The sequence below is a fragment of the Branchiostoma lanceolatum genome, chromosome 6 (assembly GCF_035083965.1).
Source record: "Branchiostoma lanceolatum isolate klBraLanc5 chromosome 6, klBraLanc5.hap2, whole genome shotgun sequence".
Lineage (NCBI taxonomy): Eukaryota > Metazoa > Chordata > Leptocardii > Amphioxiformes > Branchiostomatidae > Branchiostoma > Branchiostoma lanceolatum.
The window spans coordinates 8962935-8986486 of NC_089727.1; the positions used below are offsets into that span (position 1 = coordinate 8962935).

The 23552-nt window shown below is 40.4% G+C and overlaps 1 protein-coding gene across 3 annotated transcripts in view; it reads right to left on the minus strand.

Moving 5' to 3' along the window:
- LOC136436434 (E3 ubiquitin-protein ligase SH3RF1-like) overlaps nucleotides 1-23102 on the minus strand; it is a 63463-nt gene extending 40361 nt beyond the window's left edge. For all 3 annotated transcript variants that reach the window (XM_066430421.1, XM_066430422.1, XM_066430420.1), the window contains exon 1: nucleotides 22402-23102. In XM_066430421.1, coding sequence (XP_066286518.1) covers nucleotides 22402-22785 — 384 coding nt within the window. In that variant the 5' untranslated portion in view covers nucleotides 22786-23102. The remainder of the gene's footprint in view (nucleotides 1-22401) is intronic.
- Nucleotides 23103-23552: the final 450 nt, after the last annotated feature.

A 23552-nucleotide genomic window follows, 5' to 3' on the forward strand; every position in this document is an offset into this window, starting at 1 on the left:
ACATAAAACCACTGCTAGAATTCAAGAATAACGGTATACAGGTGTGAACACGTGGAATTTAGCCTGACCTTAGATCTAACCCCTGTGGCATACTGTCCCCCCATAGAAGACGTACAGTACTTACAGCAGCTAACAGCTGCAGAGGTCAGGCCAGTTCATCACCTTCTACTTGAACTCTTCCCCTTGCCATGTGGCAAACCCTGCTGAAACTTTGTACATATCTGAAGCACGCACCGAAGGCATCATTCGCCGACAAAACTAATGCAACATTCTGTGATTTCAAAATGAAAGCAGAGTTTCCCAAAAAAAGTTTGGGACCATGCTGCAAATCGTACAAAGCAAGTGTATGCCGTCAATTAGAAACAAATATCGGAAAACAGATACCAATGTCATACAATGCCTTTTTTCCTATCGTAAAACGTACTGATTTTGTCGTAAACTTCTTGCACAAAAATGTAATGTAATAAGATCAATGAGCGAAGTTTTCAAAAGTCTTCCAAGAAAATGTGAAAGAACAAAAATAAAGCTTTTACCGTCTGGTATATCATGTTCTGTAAGTTCAGTCATTTGTAAAACCTTCCCGAACGCTAATATTTCATCATGGAGGCAACTTTTTTATTTCACACGCTCGCATCAATTTTGTACTGCCCAGTTGATGCCATCCATATATTCAAATCAGCATGGCCATATTGAAACCCTGAGAGTCAACATTTACCCCACAGACAAGACTCTTCACCCGACAATTTTATCCAACAAGAAGTGGATGGAGTAAAGTAAACTACTCCAAAAGTTATAGATTGCCGGATCCTGCACTTCAAGAAGTCAGCACCTGCCAGAGTCTTAAATGGCGGGGTGGTGTTGCGACAACATTGCATGCATGAGGGTCTGCATGGGGGGTGGGGGTTTGGAGGGGGGGTTAAGGGGGTTTGCTTGCCTCTGCTTAACGGTAAATTTAGGAGGACTGACACCAATGAGCAGTAAATTGATGCGCATTCCTACACACACTGCACTAGATTTGGGTATCTTGATTGGTAAACTTAGGCTGCCTACAGCAAAACAACCAGACGTTCTGTTGTAACCTTTGGGGAATCTGCCGTTCGATACGAATTATTTGTTTATAACGCTTAACTATGAATTTTAGGAAACAAATAACATGCTTAACGAAAAATTAACTCACGACGCATAATGTTGAATTAGAGCAGGCCGGCTACGATAAACGGTGAATAAAAAAATAGCTCAGTTTGCTTCACGGAAAAAGGCATTCAAACCCTCTTACATACTATTCAATCGAAGCCTGATCCAACATTGTGAACATATTTACAAAAGTTCCAGCTATGAGGAGAACAATGATGGATGGACTGGAAGGAGGTTGTGTTTATATCTAGTGATGACAGGAGTGCTGGGAAGTGATCCCTGTGTGTATTTATGTAGCCACTCCACTGTCTAGTGTTGGCCATCTCCTGCTGTATGCTGGTGTTTGTGTTACATAAGGCAGGTAGTAGACTGACGGGTCCAGGCCTTTCCCACTTGTTCGCTTGCACCTTTCTTTCCTTCCATGTAAGCTTATTGAACTTTTGATGTATAGTGGCATTCTATTGTGGACATTTACAGAGGACATTTAGACCCATTCATACCAGGATCTGCATATCGGAATTCACCAAGGCAAGGGATTGATCCAGATTCCCAAATCCTGGTATGAACGGTTTAAATCCAACTCTGAGGAGGGGGTGATCCCAATCCAGAGAACCCACCTCCGGGGATCGAATCAGGATCAATCACATGCCTGAGTGAATCCAGATTCCTCAATCCTGATCCAATAAAAGATGCATTTAGGTCTCACGATGTCTGTTACTGTAAATCTTGACATGTTTACAGTGGTTTTAATTTTGCAGTGGAAAGATCACGACACTGCGAATCAGCCTCCCCAACGTATGTCAACTGTCCTGTACAGAATTCTTTCAACTGCAAAACAGAGCGTAAAAACTTCCTTTCCCAGAAATCAAGTCCGTAGACAAAAATAAAGGTATTTACAGTATTTCAAAAACCTTATTTCACCTACATGTACCTGCTCCACTTTTTCCCTGCATAAATCCGAGAAACAAAAAAATGAATTTGAGAGGCCGAACGTAAACATCATGTGCTGATGACAAATCTCAGCACCACATGACTTTATGACATCATCACTATTATGTTGCCCTTACTTCGACAGTTAACCTTTGAACAGACCAATGACCCTACTCCAAAGACTCAAAATTAACAAGCCACCTATAATTTGAGGTCAATACGACAAGCAAATATTTTACCAACATTGCCTTTTGTTATGACACAGTGTTGGGAATACCTGTATAATGTAAGCTGTGACTACAATAGCCTAACTGTTGGTACATGTTTTTTCAGCTGTGAACATCAGAGATAAGCAACCCTAAGCTGTTGTGACTGTTCCAATGATTGTCTATCAAAAGTCATATCATGACATTAGAAACAAAAACCATTTGTTGATAGTACTAGCACTGGTAACGAGAGAAGCAGAAGCCTTGCTGTGATATAGGTTTTGATAATTCAAGTCCATCTTGTATACTTAATCAACATTTTTATACGGACACCTTAAGAAAAATGTAACAGTTGCATATAGTACTGGATGTGAGGTATCAACAGGGAAGAAAAAGAGGGACACAACAAGACCATATATAGCATATCCAGAACAAAATATACAACAAAAAAACAATACTTCTGCTGCAGTAACAAGGAGAGTTGCTAGGAGGCCAAAACTTGTTCTTGACCTTTGCCTTCCCCCCAGCTACCCACATACCAAATATCATCACAATCCATCCAGACATTCGTAAGTTATTGCTCTGGAAACACAAACATACAGACATACGCAGACACAAACACAGATGCACCCAAAACAATACCTCCATTTTTCAAGCAGGTTACAAGCTGTGTCTCAAACGTCAGGAAAATGGGGAAAGGACAGTGTCACCCTGGCAAGGATATATCTTTTCACACCCATGAGAAAAACAAGTTTACCGTCAGGGCAGCCAAAAGCTATGGCTTCTCTAGAATAGTGTGATGGGAGGTGCAAGGCTTGTAAACACTGTGGTAAAACAAAGCTGCCAAGAGCTGCCTATGGTCCTATGTTTCAAGTACTACAAATCTTGGAGATATTCGCTGTGGTTTCATGCTTGTGGTTTTCACGGTGACCTCACCACCGCAAAATCACCACGCAGCACAGATTTTCCGTCAGTAATGCACTCTGAGTACCCAATGTGATTTAAACGCTGCAAGCGCCTACTTTTACTCCGTACCACGAAATTGCATCACCTCAAACTTCAACGAATCTTCAGTATGTAACCCTGCATACAAAAATGTAAGAATTTGATTTCTAACTCTTAGCAAATTCTAGGCTGGATACCAGCCTGTTTAGGCTAACCTATATTCCAACAGTCGTCTGTTGGAGTAACCGTTAACATAAACATGATGGAATCCAGGCTAGGGAAATTTTTCAGGGCAACCCAAACAAATCTGCAGACATCCGATGATCTGTGTCTGGGGGTATTTCATACTTTGTTTGATCCGTACGTATGGCTGGAATGAAAACAACTAGAGGAAGCGATCATACGAACACCCTCGCAAAAACCATTCAGACAACTAGGACGACAACACCGTAAATAATACACTTGATGTTGATCCTTCCTCGAGAACCTTTGCGAACAATTTAGAACAAAGGGAGTAACTTATGATGTGAAAACACGGACTTGATCCTTCTAATCCCACTGTTTACACTGTCTCCACTTCAAGGTTACCTAACGGCAGCCTGGAGCGCTTTTCTTCTGCCAGGTAACTTCCGCCCTTTGAACTGGCCAAGGACGCAACTGTTTGGTGATCGGTACTCGTTTGTAGTCGGAGTCAAGTACGCGATGTTTGGAACAGATCTTGCCGAAGATGCCCTAGGTCAAGGTGGTGGGGAGACAAGCAAATGAATCTAATCATGATCATAAGGCCACATTAAGATAATCTTCATTGTATGCACACACTTTTCAATAAGGCGTAGGCAGCCTGTTTTGATTTCCCATAATTTGTAGGGAAAGCCGTCTTATTTGTATAATACGTAGTGAGGTGACCAAATTTTGGATTTGCATAGTTGCTTTCCTTGATTTTCGTGTAATACATAGCGGGTTCTTCTGAATTAACCCCCATGCAGACCCTCTGTTGTGTGAGTAATACTCTTTCGCGATCATGTTTGGAACAGATCTTGCCAAAGATGCCCTAGGTCAAGGTGGTGGGGAGACAAGCAAATGAATCTAATGATAAGGCTACACAAGATAATTTTTTCAGTGACTGCATGCTCTTTTCTTTAAGGCCTTAGGCAGCCTATTTTGACTTTCCGTAATCCGTAGGGAAAGCCGTCTTATTCGTGTAAGTTGTAGTAAAGCGACCAAATTTTGTGTAATTGCTCTCCTTGATTTTAATATAATACGTAGGGGGTTCTTCAGAATTTCCGAGGTGAAGCGTTGTTGGCAAAAATGAATTTCGAGCAATGAGCAAAGTCTCCCAAAGTCAAAGAAGAATTCAATGAAATTATTTTTTTTTGAAAATTGAAAGTCTATTGTTTGAAATGTTAAGCAGCCTGGTATGAAATGACTTTATGGCTGCTGGGGCAGCATTTGGGTCCATCACATCTATTTATGAAATATGATGATTGTGAAAAGCTGGCAAAGGTTTACAACATGTGTTTACAGTAAACTGTCATCAAACACTATACCTTATCTGCTTGTATGCTTGAAGCAAGGCTGAATTAACAGTTATAACATCAGTTAACTACATCCCAGGGCTCAAGGACAATCCTGTTTTCTGCCAACAGACAGAGTCAAGTTTCACATCCATGATTTACAAAGCATGCCAGAGGCTTCCAGCTAATCTCCAAGCAGATGTTTGAGGTTGAAGATCGAAATGTTTTCTGACTGCCAGGCTTCTCTAATAGACTGATCCTGACTGTCCATAATACCGGTAATCAGCAGGTCAACCAATGATGACATGGTAATTAGCAGCTGGACCAATGAGAGAGTGTCGTTTTTATATTTTCATTGTGTCGGTATACATATGTAGTTTGGACAGGGCCATAGGATCAGTCATTTTGTAAATGAAAATTTTAATAAAAAATGAAGAATGAAATAGTGACTCATCGAAGCTCCGCAGTCAGAAAATATCATAATCTCCCACCCCAAACATCTGCTTGGAGCTAAGCTCCCATCTGTTCAGCTGGCTAGAGCAATAATAAAAAGGCTGAACCCCCAACTTTTCAGAGAGCTAGACAATATTGAACTTTTCCTTCCAAATCCTCTACTGCAGCAGTATGCAGTGTTTTCTGTAGGTCAGACCACTACTTATTGGAGAAAAGGATCAATAGAAGGCTTTGAAGTCTGACTGGCTATGGAATAAAATTGTGGGACTCCAGCCAAATGTTCGCCCTCCTGAATTCATCACGCTCATTTACGTACCTCACTGTTTAAATCATTGATCAACAATATTTGAGAAAAAAACACAAAAACATAGACACAACCAAATCGATAGTCAGTCCGAAACAATGTTGTCCTCACTCTATCATAGACTGCTATAAAAATCGACCTTTCCATTCAAGTTGCCTGGGCTGTGTTTTTGATGGACTGTGGGACCTGTTTTGAATTTCCAAGTTCAAGGTTACTCCCAGGGAGAGATCCCAGCTTTCTGTGCCAGGTTGAACTTGGCTGTCGGCCAGAGCATGTGTGGCTGTGACTCCTGTCATTTTTCTACAGATGGTTTTTGACACTGATGAACTCACGTTGTATCACTGTCTGGCCCACTGGCCTCAACTCTGCTGACAGTATACCGACCGAGCTACTGACTGCTGAATGTGGAGTATAGGTTAACATGGCTAAGTACTGCAAAAGCTGAAATGTTTGCGGTAGTTTCATGATCGCGGTTTTCGTGACGACTGTTATGACAGCAAACTTAAAGCCTCCACAAGCACTTTTGTCCAATACTGTAGCAGTATATGGCTATAGTCTGTTCTCCATAAGTGTTAGATCCTTTGACCCACAGCTTGCTCAAAATGACAAGGTTTCTACTACAGGGATCACAGTGAGGAAAACAGCACAGACGGTTCCAGGTTACTATAACTGCATTTAAGTTTGCGGTGTTTTTTATTTCGCGGTAGGGAGAAAATTGAGTGTTCACAGTGGTTTTAGTTCACATTTGAGACAATAGTAGACGAGGGGGTGGGAGGGCAAAAGATGTTCATGGTAGTTTCAAGTTTGCGGTGAAGAGCTTACCGCGAAAACCGCCTAAAAACATAAATTCACCGCAAACATTTATGCATGTACAGTAGATCTACCTCCAACTGGCACCAAGAAATGTGGTACCTTTTAGCTCGACCTGTTCCCAAATGATGGCTGGAACATGATTGCTCCTCAACTAGTGGGCGTCCAAGTGATCGCCCCATGGATGGAATTACCTTGGCTGTGTGCCTAGTGCTCATTTGTAGGCTGAAAAGGACGAGGGTAGATACAGGATTTGGAATAGATAAAGCCAAAACTGCCCAAGAAGACCACTCAAGGGACTGATACAATCTGGTCTATGTGAACAGGTGGTCACTATAGACAGGATTCTTACTTTGATGCTTGAATTAATGGGAAAAATTATCCACTCTAAGGAACTGCCAAAAAAGTGGTCACAGTTGGTTCTTCAAGTATCCATTTGACTGTATTCATAACAAGAAGCAAGGGCCCCCTAAAATGTATTTGGAGCTAATTTTGTATATAACCTACATGGATATCATATAAATGTATTCAATGTGAAAGAAACAATGTTGGACAATGATGATCATAATAGTATAAGTCTATTGTTACAACGTGAGGATTCAGACATGTCATTTTAAAGACGACATGAGAGCACATAGATTTCGGCCTGTTCCCTAAAATTGAAACCTTTGGACGGATAGGCTAAAACTATGGGCCTTTTACAAAATGTCTGCGTAAGTGAGAGATTATGCCATAAATATCACCAAACAAAATAAACATGTCATAAAACATTCTGTCCAAAAGAAAACAAGATTATCAATCTTTTTTTTTTTTTCTTGCTCCTATCAGAAGTCTGGTCTTGATAACTTCAAGGTGGTAAAATTCAACAGAAAAAGGCAATGAATGAGATGGCAGACTTCACCCCCTTACCTATGCTGCTTTGCAACCATTCAAGTCGCACAGACACAAATACATATACACACAAATAAAAGACACACAGAGCCAGGCAGATAGACACACACACACACACAAACAAGTCTCAAACAGTACTTCAAAATCGACAACAAAACTTGCAAAAAGAGTGATCTGTCAATGCCATGGTAAGTGTAAATGCAAATCTTAAGATTGCATGGTTTTTATTTCGCGATAGGGAGAAAATGTCGTGTTCTGGGTAGTGTTAAGTTCGCGTTTGAAACAAAACAAGCACTACAGCCATAGGTGGGCAAAAAGTTTGCGGCGTAGTTAAGATCTGAGAGTTTACAGCGAAAACCAGGTACACAAAACCGATGCGAACATTTCTGCATTTACAGTATTTCCTAGCACACAGGTGGTCCAGCAAATCTTCAGCAGTACCAAACAATCCAGTCTCTCCGAAACAGGTCATAGCATAAATACCACTTACATAAATCAGCTCCCTATTGAGTTAAGTGCCAATTCTAATTGCCACATGCAGCTATCACCAAGGCCATAATTACAGCAAGGCTATGCAACCGTACTATTTTCCAAGGCTACAAAGCTCTGATGTGTACAGGAAAGTGTTTGGGGGATTGGGGAATAGGGCAGGAGTATGCCAGTGCACACCTGGTAATCTATATTCATTGTAGCGCTAGCAAAGTAGATTTACATTTGGAACGCAAGTATATGGACTGGTAAATGGATTTAGAACAAGAAACTATCTGAGCAAAAAAGAGCAAAACGTCAGTGCAGAAAATATAATTTCGGCTTTAATTTGTCATGGTACATGCATATTTTTTATCTGGGTGAATTCCAGTGTCATACTCACTGTAACAATAGGTGAGTATTGTTACAAGTACATGTAGTGATGATGTACATACATGTATGTAAATGTATGTTATGTTCCAACATACCTTTGAAAAATGAGAATGACATTTTGAATAAATCATGTCGCGAGAGAGCCTGGTTCGCATCAAGTATTTTGACCCCCTATTCACCTCTTCTTTGCCCTAATAGCTTATGACATTTACAAGTTCCCTGACATAAATAAAAAAATGTTGCTTCGAGGCGAAATACCTAGATGCATTCTTCAACTCCATTGTCTGTCAGAAGACATAATGTGTATGATATTTCTAACCCCCTCTAGGCTCCAGACACTATTGTCTGAGTGCAGTGTGCTGAAAATGGTTCCATCAGAGAGCTACTGGAATAAACGGTGTTGGATTCTGCGATGACCCCCAAGTCCAGAAGTAGACAAGAGTATTATCTGCTAGACTGTACAGAACAGTAAGCTTGTAGTTATACATAATGCGCTGCATAGGACAAGGGCTACAAAAATGATGACTTTTAGTATCTTCCTGTGTACTGTAAATGCAGAAATGTTTGCGGTGGTTTTATGTTCGCGGTTTTCACAGCAACCATTTCACCACGAACTTAAAACCATTGCAAACATTTTTGTCCACTACTGTAGCAGTATGTGACTGTAGTGCTGCTGCAAACTTATACTAGTAACCACCGCAAACACTCCATTTTCCCCTTAGCGCAAAATAAAAACCACGCGAACTTAAATGCAGTTACAGTATATCATTGTTATATGTTATTATGATGTTATGTATCTCGGTAGCGACCGTTTGAAGCTAACTAAAACTAATAAGACTGGATGACAGGCTAGGTATTACGAGCCCTGAATGTACTACTAATGTCTTCCAGCATTTTTGATATGAGCCTTAAACACTTTAAACATTAGCCCCGCTCCAAAGACCCCTGTTACTGTCGTACTGTTAATGTTGAAATTTTCGCAGTGGTTTAATTCAGTTAGTCTTCAGTATTAACTTAAAACCACTGCGAAAATGCTATTTTCCATCTTCTAACTGCCTTTCCCCTTGTTATTTTCTCTCTACCGCGAAATTAACTCACAGTGAACTTAAAGTCATTTACAGTATTCCGAAGATGCCCCCCCCCCTGCAGTTCCCATAATCAGGTGCCTGAGGCAGACCACACCACACCCTGGTGTCAATAACATGCTTGATTACCCCCCACATCAGTACCTAACACCTTAAATCAGGTGAGACATCTCCCAGGTATGCCGACACTACCACCTGTTCTATCTTTCCTCTTCCCTCAATACAAGACGTATCTTCCTCCTTCTAGGAGACCAAGAAAGTGACCTAGCCAGGTCAGAATTACACCTGAAAGAAGATATCTCTTTCTGTGGTATCTTTGAATCAGTCTGTATTTATCTCTTGTGTTAACAGAATGGATGATAAGTAGTTCAACCCAGGGTCTGTAAGTAATTTGGTTGTCTGGCAAATTACATCAGCCTTGTCTAAGCTTGGATGACTTCACATGTACGACAACAAAAACCCGACATTATCCCATTCTTGTCCGATTACTTGCCAGGGCATCACATGTAGTTGCGTGCGAGTTGCGTGTTATACATGGATGATAATCCCCACACCCTCATTCCTAGAATCCTTTGGAAAAGAAATTATTTTTTAGCTCTTGCCAGGAAACAAGGCATTTCACATAGCTATACTTACATCAAAAGCTACCTGCCACCAAAAAATCAAGACCATACAACTAGTACTGCATTAGGAGTTTAGGCATAGGAAAAGAGATGCTGTGTTTTCGGTTACCTGACCGATCCTAGCAAAATACTGCCAAATCTAGTCTTTTTTTTAGTTCAACTGCTAGACATTAGATTTTCGATCTGATATTCAAGTGATAAAACCTTGTAGAGTCTTTTTCCAACATGTTCTCCTCATTTCCGTTGCAATAGCAAAAGTGGTATAAACTGAACTACTAAACCTCGACCTGTTCAGTGTTACGTAGACACCCAAAATCTAAAAATAAAAATCTAAAAAAAGGGAAAAAAGATATACAAATTGTAAGTTTTATTAGTGTGTTATCAGAAACACAACACTAACTTTCCTAGGCCCTAGCATGTAATAACTGTGGAATTCCATGAATACCTCATCCCTGAAACAACCCCATAAGCATGCCAAGTTGCTAGTTAGTTGGGCAATTCTCAATAATGGATGACAGTTTCTCTGCATGCGAATTCCCCAACTGGGAGTCAGCAAAACCATTGGACCAGCACTATCCAGCTAGGGTGATAAATGACCCAGATTTCTTTTATGGCTTGGGAGAAAACTTCAAGTTATAAAAAGTGATGATCAAAGACATTTTGTATAGAAGATATACATGATTCATACGCTGGAGCCTCAAATATACCCACCTTCAACCTGCAAGTTGCAGAAGAGATATAAACAACTTGCAATTTTGCAGCGTAAAAAAAACATGTAGGCCTGGTATCGTGAGTCACAAGTTACTTTACTATCGGCATGCCAAGATTCTGGTTTAAATGGCTTATGTGCATGGCTGAAAATGCAAGTTTTACAAAGCTGCATTGCACTACTATAGACCAGATGAAAAAGCATCATGCTTCACCTCAGGTGAGGAGGACTGAAAAACTGAGGTATTGTTTTAAGTGTCTGTGCTTGTGTTTCTGTTTCCGGATATTTGGGGTCAGCATAACTTAAAAAACCTATGGATGGATTGTGATGATATTATACTTGGTATGTGGGTAGGTCTCGGGAAGACGAAGGTCAAGGTCGAATATGTGCCTCCTGGCGTCTTTCCATGGTACTGCAGTACAGTTTTTGTACCTTTTCGTCCTGGACACGCTAGGGTTTCGATTTTCTGGGTGACAGATAGCTTTTGATGTAAGGAAGATTGGTATAGGTTGGAGCCCCCTGCTAGCTGCTTGTTGTGGACCTACAAGGGCATTTTACTTATTTTTCTACTTTTGTTCAGAATTCTTGTAAACCTTAGTAGTTTCACACCCCACAGTAGAATTCCCATACAACATCTATCATCTACAGACAGCTCTTATCCACTCCTCCAGTATTTCCTTAGAGACCCTGCCAAGAAATCAATCCTTTCCACAGCTAAGGAACCCTACAGATAAGGAAGAAGGTCCCTCTCAAGGTAGCTCCCACTTTCCAGTAGCGTATACATGTACAACATCATGGTCATAAATCATGCGTTTGCAACATGAACTCTGCTGGAAAGCAATTCTACCAGGGCATGTCCCTAGCGTAACACACTGTCACCTTACCTTAAAATCATCTGCCCGTGGCTAGAAGACAGCAAAGGTCCTCATCTATGGTCTATGCAGGGATATATCTCCTGGAGGAAGCTTGACACTGGGCCATATCAATTTCTCATAGTCTTCTAGGATTTAATTATCATTTTTCTATTGCCATGGTATATTGGTTTGCTATTTTTAGTCGAATAAAGTGATCTTTCAGTACAAACTGATTGACTGATTCAGTGATTGATTGATTGATAGATTGATTAGGCCGGTTGATTCAAAATGGTTAACCTCAATGCAAGACCAAACTACAAAATGTATTGGCAAAACTCATTGCACACCAAATCAATCAAATTCTTTGCATAGAGTTTCATTCAAAAATATCAAGAGAAATTCTTTGCAGAGCTAGCCACCTACATGTAAATTTATAATTTACATGGCTTTCATTATGGAATTTGATAAAAGAACAGAATTTCTAATGCACCGACACAGCACCACACACATACATTGTATGTACAGTAGTGTACATAAACATTGCTAAAACCTGAAACATTTCAGAGTTACATTTCAAAACTTCACCAATCCATTTACGCAGTTTCTCCTTTCATAATCCTCTACGCTATTGCATTTTGTTTCACTCTAACTGAATGCCCACAATAATCTGCAGCGTTTCTAACTCAGGAATGAAAGCTGAAACCATCCTTGATTACACGGAGTCGCTACGATGTTCACCGTTCATCTACTAAGCCATGCCAACAATGGAAATCCATTCTGTGCTATGCAGGTGTGTAGTAGAGATAAGAGACGGGCTAAGGTTTTACTGCCCCTAGGGTATTAACATCTTAGGCAGGGAAACGGCCTAGCAAAGAAATCAGAAGGCTGAATCTTAGCAACGTTAACTCTGCGTCAATCAAATGCAACATCTCTCGAGGAAGAACTAACCAAGTTGCCAAGTTTTTCTATTTTATCTGTATTCAAACTCGTCAAAAGTTGCCGGCATACAGAAAACTTGTTAAAGATTTTATATTGCATTCCCATGTACTTGATTCTTGCAAATTATCACTTATGTGTTTGTCACCTTCATATAAAACTTGTATTGCTCGCAGAAATTATTACGAACAATACATTCTCCCGACAGCGTGGTGATACAATGCATGGAGATGAGTCTGTGTACTACACAATTTATATAAACAAATTTTGTACCAAGGGAATACCTTTAATCTTATCCTTTTGTAATGCTGCCAAAAGAAATAAGTCTGAATGCTATTCATTGAACAAGAGTCAGTGTAATACAAATAGCTGCATGCACGGGTACAAATATGCATTTCATAAATTAAAGTCTTTCTCTGATATCAAACCAATATTCATATACACCAATCTTTTTTTCTAAATGAAAAATTGATACTCTTTTCACAACAAATTACATAATTTCATTACTCTCTTCATCTAGTCATATTTCCATGACCTTACCCAACCTCTGATGAAATCTGTAATCTCCAAGGTCTGGAAAATTAGAGGTCATTTTTCATAATTTTACATTACTGTATCCTTCTGGTCGATGGAAAACAACATACTGATAAGGGAGAAACCAAGACTGATTTTAAAGGGGGGGGTGAAAATGTAAAGGAAAAAAATTGAACTCAACAAGAAAGGAGAACCTCACCATGAGAAAGGACATATATCATCTACACAAGAAAATTGGGAGATGAATTTGGATATTCCAGTACAATTGATTAGGGTAGCAAATCTACACGTTTCATCCACCATTCATGATCATTTTTGCTCCATCCCCAAAGGTTTCATCAACACCCACTAATCATTCCTGGTCTGTCCCTAATGCTTGCAAAAGGTCAAACCTTGGGGTCAGCAGGGATTATGGGCTGATTTAGTCCATTATGTACATGGCAAATACCACATAGAGCCGGATACATGTTTTATACATTACAGACCTTCCTAAGCCTTTGATTCAGTTTGAAGATACATGTCTGCCATGATACAACTACAGAAATACTAGTCATCCTAGGCAAGAGATACATTAGCTACATAAATCTGCTATCATAATTCATATCCTTATTTGATAAATGGTACCGTGTCCCAAGGGGTGATAACTAATAAGTTTGATGTATAACCCCATAGCATAGCACTGTAATATAGATGAGCAGACAATAACATGAAGCATTGGAGTTCACTTGATGTCCTTGTGATATTGTACAAGTATATCCCCAGAAAAATACTGTTCTTCAACTCTCATAAAAAATTGTCAACCACAGCATTTGTTGAACTTGGAAAATAAATTATTTCCATGTGACCTACATATATTACCAGATATATCATCATACAAATTTAAATTATAAAATCCTTGCAACTTTAGATGAGATGGTTAGCGTCTTCATTCAATGTAAGATTTCTTCCAAGAAATAATAGAAGACATTCACAAACAAAAGCCATGTAAATGTACTACATAGGATCCATAAAACTAGATGCATCTTTGATTAGTTCTTAGAACTAGATGGGGAGAACACAGAAGAAAGCCGAGATCAAGATGGATGTTGTGCAATGATGCAGATGAAACTCTATCTAATCCTAAGTACCATCCCTCCATTCCCTGTAGGAGTAACAGTATGATAGAGAACACTGGGCTCCGTTAATGGTCTCGGTGTGATGGTCTACCCCATTGATGTGTACTGATAGGTTTGCATGCATTTTGGATGAGGACAGATTTAGTGTGGACGGAATGACTATCTATTGTCTCCCCCGGCCCTTTCAGGACTGTAAGGAGCTTACAGAGCAAATTGGACTGCTGCAGTGCACACATGATTAGTTTTAGATGTCTCCTCGGAATCAGTTCAGCTGTGAGTTATCAAATATTATAGTTACAGGTTGCGTATAAGCAAACCTGTTCTATTCTTCTTTGGCTGTATTCTTTTTTGCGGGCATGTATTACGATCTCATGGAAAGTTTATACACACTTGGCTATAAAGCTTTATGTTGGTATACTTGATTTTACTGGAGTTTAACCTATGACCTTTACAGTCAGGCAGCCAGAGACCACTTGTTTTTCTAACACTCAGGTAAATTTGCATATGCAAATCAGTGGAAGCCAGACAAGGTGCATGTATTAGTGGGGCTGACTAAATAAGCCCTGAAACTTAAAGGTTTTACCACTGAATACCATTACCGGTAACTTACAGGGATGTCCCTATAGCTCAACTGGTAGCAGCTTCACAATTGAGATCCTGGTTCCAATATTAGTTGTTAACTGGGAGACCCCGGTTTAATCCTTGGTCAAGACTTCTTGGTTGGGGCTGCACATGTCTTATGGAAGGGAAGTAAAATGGAGGTCCCGTGTTCAAGGAGGTGTTTCTTAAGGGGAAGGGCTAACAACCCTTCCTTGTAAAAAAAAGAGGAAATTTGCTGCCCTGTGTGCCCATAGGCACTACAACAAGGGTCTGAATGAACTACTAGCATACACCAATTGACCAATACCTTATTCACCAAGACTTCTTATCAATACAAACTTATGAGTCATGTAATGCCCAATCTTTCCATTCCACACAAAACTCATTCATCATTAGGAAAGCAAATACAGTTGATTCGAAAAAATTGAACTGACTCAACCAAACTCAAAGTCAACCCAAAATATACCATCTACTCCTGTGCTTTGCTAATATGTCGTGTAGTAGCAAGCTAACAGTATACCTTTGTAGCTCAACAATGCAGACATGCCAGAGGTTCTAGACAACCAAAACATCTTCTTAAAAACATTACGCTGGGAGGGGGGAGGATCTATATTCGGCAGAATGCAGTACAGACAATTAACGCCATTAATAAATGGATTTCTATCAGCAGTTACCACATGATGTATAACCCAGCAACAGAGATGACAGCAGAAATTCATTGTGGATACAGGAGAATGTAGACACTTAATCATAATGACAAAAGCCTAAAGCATGCATGCAAATGAACAACATCAAACCAAAGGACAGATCAGATAATTTGATGAATGTCGGTATTAATTACTGGAGTTTTTATTACTAAATGAGACCAGGGCATAGCACCCATATAATTTCCATAAATTAAATTACAATGAGTGAGGATTTGGGATCTTTGCAAATCAGCATGCATAATTTATATAAAGAATATCTAGACTTTAGATTCTATAATACATGTAGATGGTAATAATAATAAACCATACATCAAACTCAACATGATGATTCATTCATATACATGTAGTCATGTTGCCACATGTTGTAGGTAGGTTATTTCATTTGTATACACTTGTTTGTTTGTATGTATAGTTACTTAGTATTAGTAACAGAAGACCTTATGAAAGTTGCTGCACCTTTGTTCAAATTATTGTGTCAATAAAAATCGTTTATAATCAGAAATAACCACTTTCATAAGATAACTTGATAATTACTACATAGACTTCTAAGTTCTACTTGTCAGATATTCACCTTTTGTGCTTTAGATCTTGAAGAATTTTACTGCCCTACAACTTGAACAGAACTCAACTTTTGCGGGGCAAATGGCAAATGTTTGATACCAGGAGGTTTTTTTGTGGCCGACTGAATTTAGGACACACCATTCCCTGCCTGCTGCTTACTTCATTTATCCCTCTCAAACTGATTAGCTCCACAACTCTCTGAACTACAGGCAACCAATTCCAACCCTCCCATGTTATTTTCCCCTTACTGGTGCTGGAGGCCATCTACCGAACCTTGTAATCAGTTTAGCCAGAATTGCGGTCACCACGACTGCTCCTACCAGACCGTACAGCAAATCCAGGCCATCTTACATGCAAATCTCTCACGATCTGTTAGAAGATATGGTAGACAAATTTGTATGAACTACAATGCAGTCCATGGTCAAGGGGATTCCTGATGTAATAAGGTGCAAGTTTATATAATTTATGATATCAAGAACAAAACTGGTAGCAGCCATACAGTTGAACTGCTGGTTCCCCGGTTCAATCCTGGGAAGGGCATCTCGGTTGGGGCTGCACTCATCTTTTGGAAGGGATGAAAAATGAAGGTTCCGTTTTCAAGGAGGTGCATCGAGCATGCTAATGGGTAAGGGATAGCAAACCCTCCCTGCAGAAACATACCCTGATACTGAAACAGCAAGGGAACTCTCTGCCCTATGTGCCAATACTAGGCACCACAAGGGCCTGAAGAAAGGAAGGAACAATGTCAAAACACTCCCAAGATACAAACAAGGGGAAAAGGACCGTGATATTACAGATTAGTGGTGTCTCCTGGTTATCAGCAGGTTGCTAACAACTGCAAACAAGGACACACCAAAGCCTCAGGACCCAGACCACAGGGGTCCCTGTAGTACTCACACAAATAGCTGTCTTTTGTTCTACCTATTAATGGTAATCTCCAAGAGATGGTAGTGGGACAAGTCAACTGCAGCGCAGGGCTCAACATTTTTCTTTTTTCTGTAGAGCTACAACAATGCTGTTACTGTAAATGTTTGCAGTGGTTTAATGTTCACAGTTTTGGAGGTAACCTCTTCCACAGCAAAAATTGTTTCAACTGCCAAGTAGAAACCACCATGAACATTCCATATTCATTACAGTGAGCAAATGAATTTTAGTAACATACAAAATGACATGCATCAGACCCAGTATTTTCTTTGTATTTTAGTCAATAAAAAACAGTGTGGGACCATTTTCAATCTCAACATCAAATTTTAATCTTTCAACGTTTTGGCACTTTTTTCAAAGACGTACATGATACAACCTAGAAATCATACAGTTCTAACAAGTTCAACAAAAGAAGACAAACTTTTGCTGTCTAGGCAAGAAAATGTACATGTACAATGACCTTGAAATTCAATCCCTAATCAAAACTTGAAGAAGTGATTTCTATTGACTTGCACAAACAGGTAAATGATCTTTGGCATGAAAGTCATCAAGTTCATCATGACTTTGTCAAGGGCAACTTGCAATCCTTCAAGTTCAACACATCTCTCCAAAATGGCATCATTTAAGGGCAGGTATAGCGATATTATGACCGAGGTATCATTCAGGTCTGGGAGAGGTGAGATAGTTGAACAGATGTTTAGCTGTGATAGAGGGGAATACCAACCTCAAGTGGCACCATGGCCAACCCCATGCTTACCTGAGTTGTCTGTGACTAAGGTGATAAGAAATAGTCAAACTTTCCCCCCTTTTCTTCTTCTTTCATTAGATGCTTAACCTCATGAATATGATACACCAAAAATAGTTACTCAAGCAACCGTGTTGTCAAGTAGAAAATGTAGCTACAAAGTTACTAGTGAGAGATCCATTTACATGATGAAGATGCTGCAAACTGAGACACATTTTGAAACTCACTGCAAAACTTTGACACTATTTCTACATTGCCATATATCTACGATATTATAAATGCAGTTGAGAAGAAATCTAGTAGCTTTAGACTATCAATAGAATACCAAACAATTGGGAAAACCATACTTCAAAAATAGTATCGAGTTACTATAGGTGAAGGATAATGTTTGAGATCCACTTGATGCAGTCTAGTCTAGAACCTAATTTCGTATTCTAGCCGTTCGCTGCATTTCTGAAGGGCCTGACTACACTACCCTATGCACCACTCTCCTAAGACCTTCATCCATAATATATGAATGACTTTTCTATTGGATTTTTCACTGGAAGCCATTGACAATTGAGGTATATGTATTACTGTGCTGACTCTGTGATGGCTAGAGGAATAGCAATGAAAACAAGTAGAAGAAATGTAGACCCTGTTAAAGTGGACCACCAAAAGGGGTTTTACCTTATTAATTAAGGAGGATCTGGGGTTAAATCTATATGGGTCGATTTCTTGGCTACTTTTGGGAAAGAGCCAGAAACTCCTTCCCAGTGAAGTTGGGGTCTGGAAAGGTTTTCTGTGCAAACTGGGTCAAGACTCAAATGTAGGAAGACCAAACCATTTGTGCTTTACACAGAACTGGGAGAACTGTTTGGGTTCGACTTTGGGGTTTTGAGAGGTTTTTTTTTCATAATTCCTAAACAAGTTTTCAGTGCACATGTAAGAAACTGTGTGTATCGTCCAAAATAGCACTTTGACTTTTGAGTGCGTAGTCCAGTGGTTACTGACCTGGCCTCTGGACCTAGATGTCATGAGTTCAAATCCTGACTGTGTCGCTCTCCTGACATGCAGCACCCTGCTAGAAAAGGCTGCAGTCCTTAGTCCACTGTACATGACGTTGTACATTGTGCTTGTATAAAAGAACTATGCGAATTTCTGTTACAATGAACCTGTAAATACTGTACACAACATATATGTCTTCTCTGTCACGACCAGTGGAAGAATAGTTCTTCAGATAGCTAGACTGCCTCAAGATCAATATCTTTCACAATACTGAATTTTAAATGCATAGCTTCTGTACTTTCAATAATGCACCTCTATTCAAAGCAACAGTCGCAATCTGTTGTGTTTAGTATGTATGAGAATATGTAAATTGTAACGGTAATTGATTGTGTATTATTTTTCTCCTGGCCATGCCCACTTCATTTATAATCTTTTAGCATCTGACAGGTCTCCGCCCACCTCCCACCCCTCCTACCAATCTGTTATGGGGAAGTCATAGACAAATATATATGGGGCAATCATATGACATCATCTCCTATCGACCCAGTACCCTGCCCTTGGTAGCCAACCTTTGAACAATGTGGTGGAAGTAATTCTCTCTCCGTTTACAGAAGTGTCTAATCCAGGTATGGCATTGAATGGGTGGTTATGCCAGTGGACACGAGATTGAGAGGTCAGAGGTTCGATTCCTGGCTAGACACTGTGTCCTTGCGAAAGGCACTTTACACAACTTTCCTCACTAAAGCCAGGTGTAAAAAGGACTTCAGTTGGGTAGGTAAAATGCAGTGGAAGGAAAGAGATGGGCTCCACCTTCCAATACCGTGCCCTAGACACAGTGGATAACAACCCGCTGCCCCTACAGTATCAGAAAGGCTACGGCCAGTATGGGACCACCTGTACCTTTACCTTTACCAATCCAGGCCTCTATCAGGCTTGTTATCTTATGCTACAGACCTTGCTAGTAGATGAGGTGCTATGTTGTGTCTAATGCCAGCCTGAGGCAAGGTGAGATAGGTTCAGGTATATAGGCCTGGCTGGATGAGTGAGTGTCACTCACAGACCACACATGGTCCTGGTGCTTACAGATGTGTATCCTTCTCATGTTAGTCCTGTCTGACCGGATGTCTACTGCACAGCAAGGGAAGGGTTCCAAATGTGTGTGTCTGTCCCACAGATGAGATCCAGGGTACTGTAAATTCATTTACATTCACAGTTGTTTTATTTCGGGAAAAGTAGGTTTTCGCAGTGTTTTAAATTTGCAGTTGTAACAATATTCTGCATTACAGTAGTCATACAAGGGAGAAATATTTGCGGTGTAATGAAGAGGTCATTGCAAAGACAGAAAAATAAAACCACTTCAAACATTTTAGGATTCACAGTAACTCTCTCTGGGAGTGATCCATCACATGGTGTCCCAGGGGTTGCCATGGTAATGACTGGGGAGGCTGCTCAGTTCAAAGCCATCCTATTCAGGGCTCAAAATACCCACTGCATCTTATAGTTGGAAACAAAAGAAACACAAAACAATACAACCACAATAATTCTGGTGTGTTCTAACTACCGGTAACAATGTAACATAAAGAAGTAAGTAAACAAAGGGCCGGAATAATTTATTCCTTCTTCTATTCTAAAACAAGTTCCATATTTATCTAGGTTACCAATGATAATATAGTAAATGCAAGCGATCTATACGTATTTGTTACATCTTGGATAGCTAATGACCTAATGCATAGTTTTATTTGTATTTTTGAACAAGAGCTATCCTCCATTCAAAATTAACGACCATAGCATGTCCAGAACACAAGATATCAAAAGTTCTGCTACAGTACTGCAGCAAGCCACTAGGAGGCCCAATGTCAAGCTTGACCTTTGTTTTCACGACCCCTACTAACATACCAAATATCATAATTTAAAGATCCATCCACAACTTCTCGAGCCAACAAACGGCACAAAGACAAATGGCACCGAAAAACGGAAAACAAAATGTAATTGCCAACGCATCTCCCAGCTCTAGCACAGTCAGAATCTAAAACCCTATACACACTTATTTACAGGACATGTAGTACCCTTCTCAAATTGAGATTAGGATCTTTAATTACAGGCTGAGCCTAACTGGAGGATTATACATACAGAAGCAGGTCATAATTTATGAGCTGTCACATATGTCATGTTGTGGGATCCACTGATATGACAGATGTGTTTGTACAGAATCTATCACCAGTATCAGGCTGTCTCAAGGACCTGTCCATCTGTCCCAGAATAAAAATTTGCTTGTGGGGACGGACTAAAATCCTAACTTGATGTCACTGAAATTGGTGTAAAAATATTTTTGTAAGCACAGATTTAGTGATGGAAGTTAACAAAATGGGCTCCTAAACAATGAAATGAGTGGGACGGAAAAAATCTAAAGCTGGAGTCAGCCTTCTCTTGTACCTAATCTACATGTGTATATCATAGTGTACATGTATGTAATCTATGAGGATATGCACTCTTTGCGTTCTATTACTACCAATGACCAAGAAAGAAAAAAACATGAAGCACTATTAGTGTAGTAAAGAACCAGTAATCATCAGCTGCTGTGTCTGAGTTAGAAATCTAAAGTGGTAACTTCTGGCCAACCCAAAACACAGTCTCCTAAAGTTCAAGGTAACCCAAACAGGTGGAGCCCTAGGTACTGACAGACGGCAAAAGATTGTCATTGATCGTAGAACAAGGCAATGCTGATTGGGAAAGTACTGTGATAACTCCGTAATTTCATTTATTTTCACAGTGGTTTAATTTCGTGGTAGGAGGGAAGGAGGTTTTTGCAGTGTTTTAGATTTGCAGTTGAAACAATTCTGTAGTATACTGTATAGGGAATTTTTTGCAGTTGAGAAGTCACTGCGAAAATAAAACCATCGCAAACATTTCAAGATCTACAGTATTCCTTTACATGATGCTCCAAGGTTCTAATATCTGGTCAAGGCCCTCAAGGGACGTTATCAAAATCTTCAAGGGCTCCAAGAGGAAATGAAAACTTTCAGGGTGGCATCTGGGCTTGGTGTCAATGACCAGTCAAAACATCCTCCCTCCCTCCCCCAGTATTGACCATGGACGACACCACAAGTCTGAGAAGACTTGGGATTCTCATTTTGTGGCCACTGGTTCTGAAGCCATGTGAGAGAAGCAGGGATAGTATTGTAGCTCTAGATTTCATGCTCAGCTTTCATGGCTGCTAAATTTAGAGCCATGTGTGAGGATGGAGGGTACTTGGTGGGTCCCTGGGTCTTAGGTAGACAAAAAGGAATGCTCAAGTCATGTGGAACCCATTGTTGAGTAGGCGGTAGGAGCAGCCTGTTTTGTTGGGAAAAAGGCTTGACCCCCACTGTGGCTAGTTGGTGATTTTTACAATGAAGACACCCATATAACATTTCGCAGACACCACTTGTACAAATGTACATCAAGCCTTCGTACATTCCCTTTCCCCCGACTTGTCGTCTTCAAGTTTCCCGAACACTACTCTTTAAGACTTTTCTTGGAAGTTGAGGTTTAGCACAGGAAATAGCATTGACCTACTTGTAACTCAGTGCCAAGATCACATCCCACAAATGAAAGGTGTGGGTTCTTGTAGCTACATGCCAAGACACACACAAAAGTGAGTCAGCAAGACTCTATGGTCTCACTTTACTAAAGCCTGGACAGTCCCATCTGGAAATCAGTCAGAGGCTCATAGGCCCATTCATTTATCCCCACACATATTCATAAATCTTCATCATGGGGGGTGCCACCAACAAAAGGCCCTGCAAAACAGCTCTATCCTTGTGATGAACTGGGTCAGGGGACAATGAATGGACCCCTTGCTGCACCCCTTTCTTCTAGTATTTATTCACATGTATAAAGCATGGGAAATGGGAGAGAGGGGTAAGAAAGTGGCTGTAGTTTCACTACACATAAAAAAAGTGACATAAAGTTGGAGGCGATCCTAGCGACCTACCTTGACGGGGGAACTGCGACTTGCCGCCGCCGGGGTCTTCTGTGTTTGCGACGCCGCCCCGCCGTCCCCCGAAGCCCCCTTCCCTCCTTGCCCACTGTGGGAACTCTTCGGCGACCCTCCTTGGGAAGCTGTAGCAGTTCTTCTTCTCTCCTTGATCCCATCGAGAAGTCTTACCAGGAGTATATTCGAGGGTAACTCGTCAACAGTACAAGTTACTAGGATGCGACACTCTGGGCACCTCAGCTCATTCTTGGAGCGGACTATCTGTTCGAGACATCGTTTACAGAACGTGTGCTGACACGGGAGCACTTTACTGTTGGTGGTGAGCCTTCCCAGACACACAGAGCACTCCAGAAGATCCTCTAAAACTTTCTCGTCCATCATGACGACCCTTGAAGTAACGGAATCATCCCATTTCTTTTCCAAAACTGAGCGAGCTTACCTCGTATACTACACTACAAACCCAACGTAGCCTGGTCGTGGTTCAAGCCCGTCCAAAGGCTCGTGATCGGCCAAGATCACGGCCAAGCTTCTGCCGACTCTTTCTCCTGGTGTAGGAAGTAACTTCCGTGAACAACAATGCGATTAATAAGGCTCCTGGAGTCGTAAAAAGGAGCAAAGTTCAGCAGAAGGTAGTAAATACGCCTTACGTCCAACACACTGCCGCCATCTTTACTCAATTATTTCGGGCAGGGGAAGGCCCCGCACCCTCCCGTCTGCTAGTCGATGACATCATTGTTTAGACACGTTAGATGAAAACAAAAGGAAGAAAATCTAGAAAACAAGAGAAATTGCTATACAGGAACGTGTTTTGGAATAAGAGTTATATCATCAATCTATAAGATTACTTATGATAGTCACTGTATGAATAAGTTATTCAAATGAAGACAGAATAGTAGTCATCGTGTAGTAGCTGTCGCTAGAGGGCCTTGGAAAGTAGGAAATGGACACTGTATTTGTGAAATCTACAACCTTCCGTAGTTCTAAACCTCAATAACTTCCAGGAAAAACAATTTATCACGCCCCTACCATTTAACTTAAGATGTTTGTGATCATTCGTGAGTGTTTTCATTAAAACAGAACTGAAAAAAAAGCTTTAACCACTGATGCGGATGAGCACACAGCATTATTGAGTGATTCGGTCGTAGATG